This window comes from Gobius niger (assembly GCF_951799975.1).
Source record: "Gobius niger genome assembly, chromosome: 9".
Lineage (NCBI taxonomy): Eukaryota > Metazoa > Chordata > Actinopteri > Gobiiformes > Gobiidae > Gobius > Gobius niger.
The window spans coordinates 761,387-775,030 of record NC_136860.1 but is presented as its reverse complement, the minus strand read 5'-3'; the positions used below and the strand labels follow the sequence as shown (position 1 = coordinate 775,030).

The following is a 13,644-nucleotide window of genomic DNA, read 5'->3' as shown; positions in this document are numbered from 1 at the left end:
GGAGGGCGGAAACGTCACGTGTTTCTGGGCAGACGTGAAACAAACACGTTCTTTCAAAAGGGAAGTGACTAAACCAGGAGTAAACATGGTGCGATGACTCGTTATTATGACTCGTAATCATGGCCGTATCTACCATTGAGGTCACCGTTGAGGTTTCACATTGAATCCTGCGCAAGTGAATGTTGTAAACACGCGCTTCTACAGGCGGAAGAGCCTCTAGTTCAGACGTGGATGAGCTTGTTCTGAACCTAAACGCGTCCACTCTAAAACCGGACCTCATGAGCTGCTTTGGACCCGAGTGCGTAAAACTCCGCGGAGGCGGGGGCGCGGCTGTGCGTCAGCCTCACGACAACAGCAGCGCCTTCAGCATGGACCGCGCCAAAGTTTGATTGAGATGCAATTTCTATGCTCTCGGTCATAAAGAGGGAGGAGCCGGTGCGCGCGCCGTCACGGTGACCTCGATTTACAACAGGAGTTTTCCTCATTCTGATCCGAGGAGCGAGAGGAGGAGAAGCGTCTGAGCCTCATCATTGCTCCTCCTCTGCTGCTCACTTTGTTTCTGTCTCATGTAGAGATTGTCCTGCGTGTAAATGATCTTCGCTTTAATGAGAGCTTAAACCATAGACTGTAAAAAATAATGGACGTCTTATGCTCACTCCTCCCCGTTTACCAGATTGACCACGGCCGTGGGGCAATTCATGGCGGATTTACAGACTCCGCCTCCCCAGCTCTGATGAAGCATGTTCCTAAAAAGGACATAAGGGCGGGATTTTCACCGTAGACTCGGCCCTTGCGTGACGTGTAGCTCGCGCTGCTCCAATGCTAACAGTCCGACCCTCATTAAATACGAGATTTCAAAAAATCATATTACGAAAACCAGCCTGGTTTCATATATTGTTATTAACCCAGCGTGAGTCTAGAGTTGAAACAATTGAAACCAGGCTTTAAAGTAGTTTTTAACGTGTCTAAACTCCAATGCTTTTCAATGGGGGCCTAGCGGCGATATGGAGGTACTGCAGCAACGGCGGAGCAATGGCGGCCCCCACGTTTGTGGTCAAAAAGCAGGGCAGCCAGCGGCCATTGGCTTAAACCAGCGCGTTCACCTTTGTGGCGACCAGTGGTTTGACAGTGAGGGCGACGCAGAGGGGGCGGGGCCAGAGGGGGCGGGGCCAGAGCGCAGTGTCCATATACTGTCAATGGTCCAAACCAGAGTCTGATGTTCAGAATGAGCCAAAGCAGAACCCTCAGCTTTACCCATTCACACCCACAGCCTCGTTTTCAAAACAATTTTCATTTAATATTTCAGTATTTATTCAGGACAAGACATTCTTCTTGCCTCTCACTCAGGCGAGTAAAACTGTTTGGAAAACCTGCTTCACAGTAATAATGAATGAAATAAATGTTAAATAGATACTTTATTTTGTGATATTCATCATGTCAAAGTAGGTGGTACGTGACTCGTCACCTAACACTTCAGGGGGTGCACGGCTGCACCCACTGCCGTGGGTCGACTGATGGAAGCGAGGCCAGTCTGCACCATCTGCATGTCCGACCACCATCCACTCACTCACACATTCACTCAGGCTCCTGGTCCCAAACGGTGCAACAAAAAGCAATTTTTGAAAATGGCTCAAGGATGAGACAAAAGTGTTTTTGATCACTTAAAATACAGGAAATTATATCTGAATCTTTAAAAAATTACTGGGGGAGGAGCCCCAGACCCCCCGGTTTAAAGAATTATCCGGACCTCACTGTTTTTTACATCCTGGCTACGGCCCTGCTCGTAATGACTTTGTAACACTGTAAATATAGTTTAGTTTATCTGTGAAACCTGTGAGTGAACTTTCCCCTCTGATTCCTGCTGATGAAGCTCGACATGAAGCGTAAATCCGTGTCAAAGCTCTGGCAGCAGAAACATGGCTCTGTGGTTGAAATCAGTTTCTCTTTAAAGCGTCAGACTCAGAGACAAACTGAGACAAACTGAGACTCTGCTTTACTTTATCAGCATTTCTGTCCTAAAGAAAACATTACAGGAAGAGAAAACTGCATCGTCATCATCATCCATCAGTGTTTAATACATAAAGCCTTTACTTTTATACCCACACGTCCACATAAACAACACAGAGCCAGAGAATTAAAGTAAAGTAATGCTGTTTTAGCTCAGATTCATCAGAACAATTTAAAACTGGTTCTTTCTGTGCATTTTTAATCACAAAGACTCATTAAACTGTTATGGGTTTGGAACATAGTGGCTCTAATAGTTTTAAAGGAAGCGTCTGCTGCAAAAGTTTACTGTATTTGAGTTAAGTTTGTATTTACTATTATGCAGAATATTATTATTATGAGACATTTTAAACCAATACAAGAGTGTAAATCACCCCAAGTATTTTTGCTGTTGTTTTATTTTGGCGTTTCCCATAAGTTACGGTTAACTTCCTTCAGGGCTTTTATTTTGAAAGAAGTGTTTCCTGCTAATTGTTCCCGCGAGCTAACTTAACGGCAGCCAGAGTCCGAGGAGAAAGAAGTTACGACGGAGCGCAATAAAAATGCATTAAATGATGAGCTCCCGCTTTGTACAGGAACAAGGTACGTTTGTAGTGATGTATAAGCACAGGTTTGAAATGTTTATGTTGTTAATTGTCAGTTTTAAGGCCAAAGCTGAGGTTAATTTGAGGTTACGATTGTAAGAGTATGTAAATTAGCTTACGCGCTGTGTTTATCGTGTGTCCCCAGCTCTTACGGTGAATTTGCGGGTTTACCGCCATTAAACCTCAACAAATCATCAGTCCAGACGTTTGCTGATGCCCACACAGGACACACAGAACAATGGCGCCCTCTAGTGTCAGCGCTTGGAAAAGAAAATAATGTAAAAGTTTCACATTTATTTAGAGTTAGGCTAAAGTCTGTCACAAACACTCGCGATTTCAGGACTTTTCATTCGGTTTATTTGATTTAAAGTCGTCATTTCATGTCTGTCTGAACCCGGAAGTGATGAAGAACGGCTTTTATTTGGCGTTTTGAAGACGTGAACTGGAATAGAAACAGTATAAAACTGTTTAAAGGTAAAACGACACTGATACAAATACTTTCTGTACATTCACTCATGATAGAAGAGCTAAAGTAAGGAGGCTAGCGGTTAGCTTAACGGTCAACATGTAGCTAACGGAGTTTTTTACTGATAAAACTTTAGTACAATATAGTTTTGTTGGTGTAATATTGGATAATCATCTGTCTGCGTTGTTTATTTAGAAGTAGAGTTTGTTCAGTACAGTTCTGTAGAGTAAATAAGTGAAGTAGAAGAAGTTAATTCCATCGTGTTTGTGATATTGTGGTGTTTATGTAAAATCTGTTTTATTTTGGAGGTTCAGGTGAAAGAGGCTGATCCTCCAGAGGCCTGGACTGGGCTGAGCTCAACATTTACTGACAGGTGGAGACTTAAACCACAGACAATGATCTGTACGTGTCCAGAAACATGAAGTATTATTATGTTTTAGGTTAAAGATGGAGAAGCTATGGTGAACCTCGGTCCTCGTCCCCTGAAGAATCCACCAACCGTACGTTTTTAAACCATTTTATTAGATTATATGAATAAGCAAACTCAAAGTATCCACTGATATTAATGTGTTATTGAAAATCAAACATGTACGAACCAGGTCGAAAGAGTCAGAGTCGCTAAAGCTTTGCTGTTTTACCAAAAGGTTCCAGAAACTCCCAGCATAAAATCAATAAATTAGCTTCTTGCTGCTATAAATGTATCAAAACCGAGCAAAAGTAATTACACAAAGGAACAGGTGACGTTAACAGTGCAATAGTACAAAAGTGCAATAATAAACAGCTTCAAAACCATCAGAGAAACTACATTCAAACGTCTGCTCTGGTCAAAGTGAACGGCTCGTATTTAATGGACACTGATGATTCACACCTTTATGAAACACGGACAGAAACAGAGCGGGTCATTTGAAAAGGTCAAAACGAGAGAGTCTTAAATCAGCTTCGAGGAAGAGGAGGTTCAGCTTTGGAAGAACCGCTGTTATCTGTGAACGAGACGCAGAAACACAGGACAGTGAGACGATATCTGACAGACATTTACACTCAGGTTTATTATTGTACTGTGCTATTACGTCAGTGTCAGAGTGTTAGTGTTAGTGCCTGATGTCGGTCACAGCTCGTCTCTGTCTCACTGTACGACTGAAGACGAGTGTTCACCCGGCTTTATATCTGAAGCCACGTTATGAAGGGCATCCCACACCCCTCACTGTGCAGCTGATACAGAGCTGGATAAGGACAGCGTTCAGGTTTACCTCCTGAGTTATTACGCTGATGTGTGAGGTACGTCCATGTGACTCTCCATCGTCTCCACAACTTTATGCTCGGATTTGGAGCTGAACTGAACTAAAACTGAACTTTTACTCATGTTTAAGTTCTGTTCATTGGCCGATACTTTACAACCCAGTCGGCCAAAGTGTCAGATAAAATAAAAAGTCTGGCGAAACCTCAGGCCTTAACGTGGTCCTGACTGAAACACAGCGGATCAGGACGAACACCTGCACAGATAAAGCACTTACTGAACGTAGTGAGTCAAAGGGTCTCACTGAGTCTCACTGAGTCTCTGAGGGCTGAGGGTTCAGCGTCTGCATCACCTCAGGTTCACTCGACTCTACAAGAAAAAACACACAGAAACATAACTGTGTCATTACTGTAACAGGAGCGTCAGACACAGAAACATAACTGTGTCATTACTGTAACAGGAGCGTCAGACACAGAAACATAACTGTGTCATTACTGTAACAGGAGCGTCAGACACAGAAACATAACTGTCATTACTGTAACAGGAGCGTCAGACACAGAAACATAACTGTGTCATTACTGTAACAGGAGCGTCAGACACAGAAACATAACTGTGTCATTACTGTAACAGGAGCGTCAGACACAGAAACATAACTGTGTCATTACTGTAACAGGAGCGTCAGACACAGAAACATAACTGTGTCATTACTGTAACAGGAGCGTCAGACACAGAAACATAACTGTCATTACTGTAACAGGAGCGTCAGACACAGAAACATAACTGTGTCATTACTGTAACAGGAGCGTCAGACACAGAAACATAACTGTGTCATTACTGTAACAGGAGCGTCAGACACAGAAACATAACTGTGTCATTACCGTAACAGGAGCGTCAGACACAGAAACATAACTGTGTCATTACTGTAACAGGAGCGTCAGACACAGAAACATAACTGTCATTACTGTAACAGGAGCGTCAGACACAGAAACATAACTGTGTCATTACTGTAACTGTTCCAGACTCTGACGGTGAGGCGTTACTTACGAGGACTGAGCTGTTTGGCTGGAAACGAAGCAGAGAAAGACTCAGTCAGTTTGTGTCAAATTAAACTTCAGGCACATTTTAAATATCATTTACCTTTGCATTTGCGATACACAAAGTATCCAATCAGGGAACAGACGACAGCGGCGAGAACACACGCCGCCACCACAAAGTACACAGTGTACTTCTTCTCTGTTAAAGACAAAACATGATCAGTCAGTGCGTTTATAAGATGTGGTCAAAGGCAAGTGAGCGGTTAAAAGAAGAAACATGCACTGATTCTTAGCATTGGTGGTGTTTAAAGTATAGTATGTGGACCTAAAGCCACTTTCTATGTGAAATAAAGTTGAGATTAGTTTGTATTTGACCTTTGACCCAGCGGCTGTGTGGGTGTTTAGCCTTTACGTTCCATCACAGGCCTCTAAGTCGCTCCAGGACTAGATTTCAGGTTTGTTCTCAAAGAATGTTTACATTAAAGGATCCGTCAGCAGTGAAAACCCTCAAAATCAACTGGTCCTGGAGCGTCTTCGAGGCCACAGGGATGGAAAGTAAAGGCGGCGTGTGAACCACCAAACGGGGTCACTGAAAGGTCAAATACGCACTAATATCAACTCTTTCTTACATAAAATATCTCACTGCGATTTCTCTGACAAGTTTTCCGATGTGATTGGATTAATCTGAGAGAAGAGTGAAATATGAACTGCTAAACTCACAGAAGAATAACGTGTTTGTAGAGCCTTAAACTACAGGATTAGCTGCTGTTATCCTCACAAAGAGCCCTTGAATGCAGCACATGTCCCTGTTTGCAGACGGACCTTCTATCACCTAAATAACTGCAGCTGTGGTTCCTCACCGTTGGTCCGGATCAGTCCAGGCTCCAGTTTGGTGACGAGGTCGTCTTTGACTCCGGACAGCTGGAACACACAGCTGTACCGTCCCCAGTCTCCGGGGGGGACAGAGGACAGGTTCAGAGACACGCTGCTCTGGAAGGTCCCGTCGTGGTTGGGCAGGATCTCCCCCCAGTCCCCTTGCAGATCCTCCCCGTCTTTAGCCCAGAACAGCACGGCTCTGTCGGGGTAGAAGCCTGAGGCGAAGCAGGTGACCGGGGACGAGGACGACTTCTGCAGGAGCCACACCTGGGGGAGCTCTGAGGGACAGGACAGGAGGTTCCAATATATCAGACAGTTATTTCCTAATCGATAGAAGCTCCATATGTCACAGAATCACTGAGGTCTTTCATCCCACAAACAAAGACACATGGAAACTTAAGAATCAGCAACAGTTCAGGTTTTTTTCTAATTGACTTTCATTTGATCCTTGTCTTGGTCCTGATTGTGATTTTTATTCAACTCTAACAGTCTCAAGTCTTTTTAAAAGCTGCCGCTCATTTACTGTTCACGACGGCCAGATTTCAAATGTCTGGGGAAAATCGTGGAAATAAACAGTAACAGTGATCCTCCCTTTAGAATGTGTTCAGTAATGTTCAGCAGGTTTAAAATGTGTGAATGAAAACGAATCACAAAGAGATAATGACGTCACGGCTTTAGTGACAACATGAAGTTTCTGCTACAGGTTTGAAAAGTCACATCAGAAGCTCTGAAGAACGTCTGATCCTCTGAGATTCTGTAAACATCCATGGTTTTATCAAACTGCTGTTTTTATTTTATTTAAATGCACTTTCATGTGTCGTTTCCTTCAGAAGTGAATTGTGATAATCCTCTCTGATGATGTTTAAGTGTAGAGATGTTTACCTGTCCTCCTCAGAGTCTTCTCTCCGTATCGCACATATCTCTTCAGATACTCAGCACAGCTGTGGTCAGTGTAGGCTTTCCATTGAGCAGCTGCTCCCTCCCTCTCCCACTTCTGTTTGGTGGGAAAGGCCTGTTGTTTTGGAGCGACCCAGGTCTGTGTCGTCCAGTCCAACACGATAAAGTCTTCACCGTCAAACGCATACTGATAATATCCTCTGATCTCACCGGTCTCATCGTCCCAGTCACAGCCCTGCATCCACTGAACCAAGTGTGAACCTGAACAGAGACTCAGAGTCACAGCCAGTCAAAGGCACGAGCTTCACATGGATCATTATCAGTTCATTTTATTGGACCGAACAAAAGCAGCGTGAAGAGTGAGGAGAGACATTCAGCAAAATATCTGAGCACAGAGCTGCAAATGTGCTGTGATCAAACCCCTAGGCCGTCACTTTATTTGTACATTTATTATTAATTGTTGCATCATCATTATGTGTTAATTAAACTAAAACAGTGACTCGTGGTTTATTCAGTTAAAGGTCAAAGTTCAGACTCACCTCCGGTCACGTTCAGACGCTGCTTTACTGTTTCAATGTCGACTTTTAACACCTGCTCAGAATTCAAACTGATCTGAGTCTCTCTCTCCCAGTACTGAGGCTCGTCATCTGTCACTCTGTTCATCCACTCCTGTTTAGGCACCGTTCTCTTCGTGTCACTGTCATAATGAGTGATCACCAGGTCGTTCACTAAACCGACATCCACAAACTGAGGGAAACCTGAGATCTGAGATGAAGATGTCTGGAAATACCTCAAAGTGTGAATCACTGAAAGAAGAGGAGAAACAGATCAAAACTGTGCAATAAATACTAATATTTTTTCAGTTCTAATGTAACATGTTCTGGAAATAAAATAATGAATCAGAGCTTGATCAATAAACAATAATGTAAGTGGTTTATATGAAATTATAGTTACTTAACGTAACTGCAGTTCTTCGAGTGTGGGCGTGCCCACCTACGGGCTTCGCTATGGGTGATCTCTCCTGGCGTAGCCAGGGCACTGAGACAGATAAAAGAATTTATCCGCGCCAATCCAGCCTAGGGCATGGCACATGCCCGCGAAACCTATGGCCTATAAAAGGCCCATGGCCCCAACACTCTCCCTTCTTCGAACCAGCTCAACAGAGGGAGGCGGTCCAGCTGGGCCTGCTGGTAGGTGGGCACGCCCACACTCGAAGAACTGCAGTTACGTTAAGTAACTATAATTTCTTCTTCGTGTGGGCTAAGCCCACCTACGGGCTTCGCTATGGGTGAAAACCGAGGCGAGGGCCGTAGGGATAAATGGAGGACAATGCCAAGAGGAGGGCAGTCTTAAACGACAAAAGGCGGACCTCTGTTTTATCCAAAGGCTCAAAAGGCGGTCCCACCAGGCCATCCAGCACCGTCTGGAGATCCCATGGAGGAACCACCTGCCTAGGGGGTGGCCTCACTCTGCACGCGCCCCGAAGGAAGCGCTTAACCAGTGGGTGACTGCGTGCCGAGTAACGCCCAAAACCCTGGTGGCCTGTCGTAATGGCTGAAGCAAACACCCCCAGGGTGGACGCAGCCCGGCCATTGTCCAAGAGTCCCTGCAGGGACTCGAGGACTCCACCAACAGAACAGGAGCTGGGGTCCAGTTCCTTCTCTTGGCACCAAATAGTGAAAAGCCGCCAGCGGGACCTGTAAGCTTTCACCGTGGAAGGAGCCCTGGCCTGCTGGATAGTGGAAACCACTGCCGGGGGGAGACCTAACTCAGTCAGTTTCCCCCTCTCAGCATCCAGACCATGAGCCTCCTGCCCAAAATTGGGCGGGAGCACAGGGTACCCCCCGCCTGTGACAGTGCATCGGGGGCGTCGGGGAGGGGCCAAGGATCCCTGACCGCCATCTGCACCAAGTCCGGATACCACCTGGCACTGGGGCAGTCTGGGGCCACCAACAAAATGTGAAGGCCCTGCAACCTCACCCTGCGGAGGAGAGAGGAGAGGAGACGGAGCGGTGGGAAGGCATACAGGAGGCCTGTCGGCCATAGCCTGTGAGCCATGGCGTCTACCCCGAGTGGCGGCTCGTCTGACGACCTGAGCGAGAACCAGAGTGAGCACTGTGCGTTTTCTGCACTGGCGAAAAGGTCGGCCACGGGGTGACCGAACCTGTGCCAGATCTGGGACACAATCTCGGGCGATAGGCTCCACTCGTCGCACAGTGGGCCTCCTCGAGACATCCTGTCTGCTCCGACATTGAGAACCCCGGGCACATGGCGTGCTCTCAGGGAGGCCAGGCGGCTGTCCGCCCACAGCAGAATCTCCGCCGCCTTCCGGTGTAGGGGAGGAGATCTGGACCCCCCCTGCCTGTTCAGATAAGCCACAACCGTTGTGTTGTCCGACCTGACCAACACATGTTGTCCCTGTAGACCAGGAAGGAAGTGTAGCAATACATTCTGCACTGCTATCATCTCCATGAGGTTGATGTGAGCTGGCGGCGACTGCCAGGCCCCGCCCACAGCGGATTGGCCGAGAGTCCCGCCCCAGCCGGCGAGCGATGCGTCCGTGAACACCTCCACGTGGTGCACGACACAGCCCATGCGCACTCCCCGTTGGAGTCGACCAGGGGCAAGCCAGAACTCGAGGTCTTCCCGAGCCGCTGGGGAGAGCGAGACCACTGCCCGCCTGTCCCGCCTCGGGTGAAGACGGAGGCGGCAGAACCACTTCTGAAGCCTCCGCATATGCAGGAGCCCCAGGCGCACCACCGGGTGGGCCGCGGCCATCATGCCCAAGACAGATCTCACTCTGTGGGACTGGATCCACGGAGTAGCCATCAGGTTCCGAGCTTGGTCCCGGAGTGTGCTCCGCCTCTCCCGCTGCGGTGCGTCCCTGACTGGCAGGAGAGGCCGTGAGACCCGCATTATACTGCTGAAAGCCCGCTAGAGCTGGAGCGCTTGCCGTCACCGAAACGGCGAGCCTGGAGCGTTTCACGGCCGCAGCCCCGCTGTCAGATCCACGTCTTTTAGACGCCACTGACGCGGTAATGTCCCGCGCTACGACTGGGGAAGCTGAAAAGCCGCCGCCGTCGAGCTGAATGCGCCTCCGCGGTGTGAGTGCGGGGCGTGTGTGTAGTATGGAGTGCGAAGAAGCATGCTCTTTTGGGAAGATGTAACTGGCCTTGTGGCCTTTATTGACAAATTTCACATTAGCAGCAGACGTGCCAGCGGTGCGGCTCGGAGCAGGCCTCCTCTGCTGACGCCGATCATCCCGTCTCACGAAGCCAGAGCCCTGGGAAGTGGATGGGGTTTGACGATCTGCAGATCCGCGAGTCGAATCCGCCTCTCTGGATCCCCAGGGGGCGGGTCGTCTTCGCTCCGGGCGCCAGCGGCGAGAGCTCCGCTGATCCCGGCGAGGCTGGAGATGAGGAGCGAGCTGTTGTGAACCCCTCAACGCCGCCTCCAGGCGATTGATGATGACCTGAATATCAGGACCGTAAAGGGAAGACGTGGACAAAGGGAGCCCAAGCACGCCTTTCTGGTCCCGCTCCGCGAGAGAAGAAAGGCCGAGCCACAGATGCCGCATTCCGAGCTGTGCGTTGCACATTGTGCGGCCGCCATTAATGGCAATGGCCTGGCACATTTTCATGAGGACTTCTGCAGAGTCCTGGATCTCAGCTATATCCTCCGGGGAAAGCTCAGATCTCTCGTGGCAGAGCTTGTCCACGGAGCCAAGCAGGAGAGCCATGTTGTTAGCTAACGCAAACACCTGGTTAGCGTTAGCGTAACAACGGTCGAGGAAAGCCGCCATCCTCCTGTCTCTGTCAGACGGGAGAACCGGTTTACCCCCGGGCCAGGGGGTGGAGGTTGGAAGCAGGCAGAGCCTCAGCGAGTCCTCGATGGTCGGGGCACCGGTGACGGCGGGCCAGCCCTCCACGCTGGAATACTCCAGATAACCTCTAGCCGGACCCTTCGCGGTAAGAGGTGTATCCCAGTCACGCTGGACAAGCCTGACGAAGGAGGGGACCGGTGGGCAAAGCGTTGCTGAGCGGACTCGAGACCGGGACTGCGACGCTAAGCCCAGGACGAAATCCCGTGGAGCTGGAGCCGGCTGCGGAGGGAGCGGCAGCTCAGTCCGGACCGCTGCCACAGCGAACAGATGGGCGAAAAGATCCACAGTTTCACGGCGGGAGCTTCTCCGTCCCGATCCAGTCGACACGGAGTCTCCATCGCGAGTGCCCTTCTCGGCGGAGCTCCAGGAACCACTGCGGCTATCGGTGTCCTCCCCCGCTTCAGCCCAGTCCAGATGGGCCTGAGCGGGGGGCAGATTGACTTCAGAAAGCCCCGCATCGGTGTCCGCTGGGACAGGGGACACGGGACCAATGAAGGCGGCACGGCGCTCGGACTCCTCTCTGGGGAGAGCGGCGCAGGCCGGGCAAGATGCCCGCTGGACCTGATGCTGCCAGCCCAGACAGATAAAGCAGCGGTCGTGCTTATCATCCGGGAGCAGCGGGGTCCGACAGGAACGGCAAGGGTAGAGCCCGAAGCCGGAGGGCGACTGTTCTCGGGCTAAATCCATCTTCTTGTAGATCGAAAATCTTGAAAAGCGGTGAGTAGTTTACTATCTCAGTGCTGAGAGAGAAGAAGGGAGAGTGTTGGGGCCATGGGCCTTTTATAGGCCATAGGTTTCGCGGGCATGTGCCATGCCCTAGGCTGGATTGGCGCGGATAAATTCTTTTATCTGTCTCAGTGCCCTGGCTACGCCAGGAGAGATCACCCATAGCGAAGCCCGTAGGTGGGCTTAGCCCACACGAAGAAGAACTCACAGATCCACCTTTTATTATCCCTCATTATATTCCTCTGATGAAACATGACTTTTATTTCAGAGACTTCACTTTAATGTTTTTCTTCTCCACTGTTTCCAAAGCTCAAAATAATGAAGTTTCTCTTTTACACAAAGTTAAAATGGCGGACAGTCTGTTTCACCTGCGCACCTGGAATAATGTGCAGATGGAACACAAGTCAGAGGCTGTTGTCTTGTAAGGAGTAAACTCATATGTTTGAATGTTTTTTACTGTTTATGTTATAACCCTTTCACACGTGTGATGTATGTGAGAAATGTAGTTAAAGCTTAATAATCTCTAAACTTTGAGTAAAACAACAACAGCCAGATCAATATAAGAGAAAGTATTTGCAGGGACTAAACTGGACAGAACAAATGTAAATAAATATAAATATACTGACCTGATTCAGCTCCTTCTATCGTGACTCCCAACAGGAAAACAACAGCACAAATCTTCATGCTGCAAAATCCTTCAAACGTCTCAGAGAAATGAGAGACTCAGAGACAGAGTTCATATAAACGACGCTTTACTTTCACTTTACATTTGGAGTTTACGTCACTTCAGCCAATCAGAATTGAGGAGGGCGGAAACGTCACGTGTTTCTGGGCAGACGTGAAACAAACACGTTCTTTCAAAAGGGAAGTGACTAAACCAGGAGTAAACATTGTGCGATGACTCGTTATTATGACTCGTAATGACTTTGTAACACTGTGTAAATATAGTTTAGTTTATCTGTGAAACCTGTGAGTGAACTTTCCCCTCTGATTCCTGCTGATGAAGCTCTAAATGAAGCGTAAATCCGTGTCAAAGCTCTGACAGCAGAAACATGGCTCTGTGGTTGAAATCAGTTTCTCTTTAAAGCGTCAGACTCAGAGACAAACTGAGACAAACTGAGACTCTGCTTTACTTTATCAGCATTTCTGTCCTAAAGAAAACATTACAGGAAGAGAAAACTGCATCGTCATCATCATCATCCATCAGTGTTTAATACATAAAGCGTTTACTTTTATCCCCACACGTCCACATAAACAACACAGAGCCAGAGAATTAAAGTAAAGTAACGCTGTTTGAGCTCATATTCATCAGAACAATTTAAAACTGGTTCTTTCTGTGCATTTTTAATCACACAGACTCATTAAACTGTTATGGGTTTGGAACATAGTGGCTCTAATAGTTTTAAAGGAAGCGTCTGCTGCAAAAGTTTACTGTATTTGAGTTAAGTTTGTATTTACTATTATGCAGGATATTATTATTATTATGAGATATTTTAAACCAATACAAGAGTGTAAATCACCCCGAAGTATTTTTGCTGTTTTATTTTGGCGTTTGCCATAAGTTACGGTTAACTTCCTTCAGGGCTTTTATTTTGAAAGACGTGTTTCCTGCTAATTGTTCCCGCGAGCTAACTTAACGGCAGCCAGAGTCCGAGGAGAAAGAAGTTACGACGGAGCGCAATAAAAATGCATTAAATGATGAGCTCCCGCTTTGTAGAGGAACAAGGTACGTTTGTAGTGATGTATAAGCACATGTTTGAAATGTTTATGTTGTTAATTGACCATTTTAAGGCCAAAGCTGAGGTTAATTTGAGGTTACGATTGTAAGAGTATGTAAATTAGCTTATGCGCTGTTTTTATCGCGTGTCCCCAGCTCTTACGGTGAATTTGCGGGTTTACGGCCATTAAACCTCAACAAATCATCAGTCCAGACGTTTGCT

At 47.6% G+C, this 13,644-nt stretch overlaps 1 protein-coding gene across 1 annotated transcript; it reads right to left on the bottom strand.

The window, feature by feature from the left end:
- Positions 1-4,531: 4,531 nt before the first annotated feature.
- On the bottom strand, positions 4,532-12,423 carry LOC306968378 (class I histocompatibility antigen, F10 alpha chain-like; the record flags this gene model as incomplete). The annotated part of the gene is made up of 8 exons (XM_079563724.1): positions 12,331-12,423; positions 7,635-7,901; positions 7,081-7,356; positions 6,183-6,476; positions 5,426-5,521; positions 5,333-5,350; positions 4,603-4,657; positions 4,532-4,544 (listed from the first exon to the last, which is right to left on the bottom strand). Exons 1-8 carry the CDS (start codon positions 12,386-12,388, stop codon positions 4,532-4,534), a joined length of 1,077 nt encoding a protein of 358 aa, XP_079419850.1. The 5' UTR covers positions 12,389-12,423.
- Between the last annotated feature and the right edge of the window lie 1,221 nt (positions 12,424-13,644).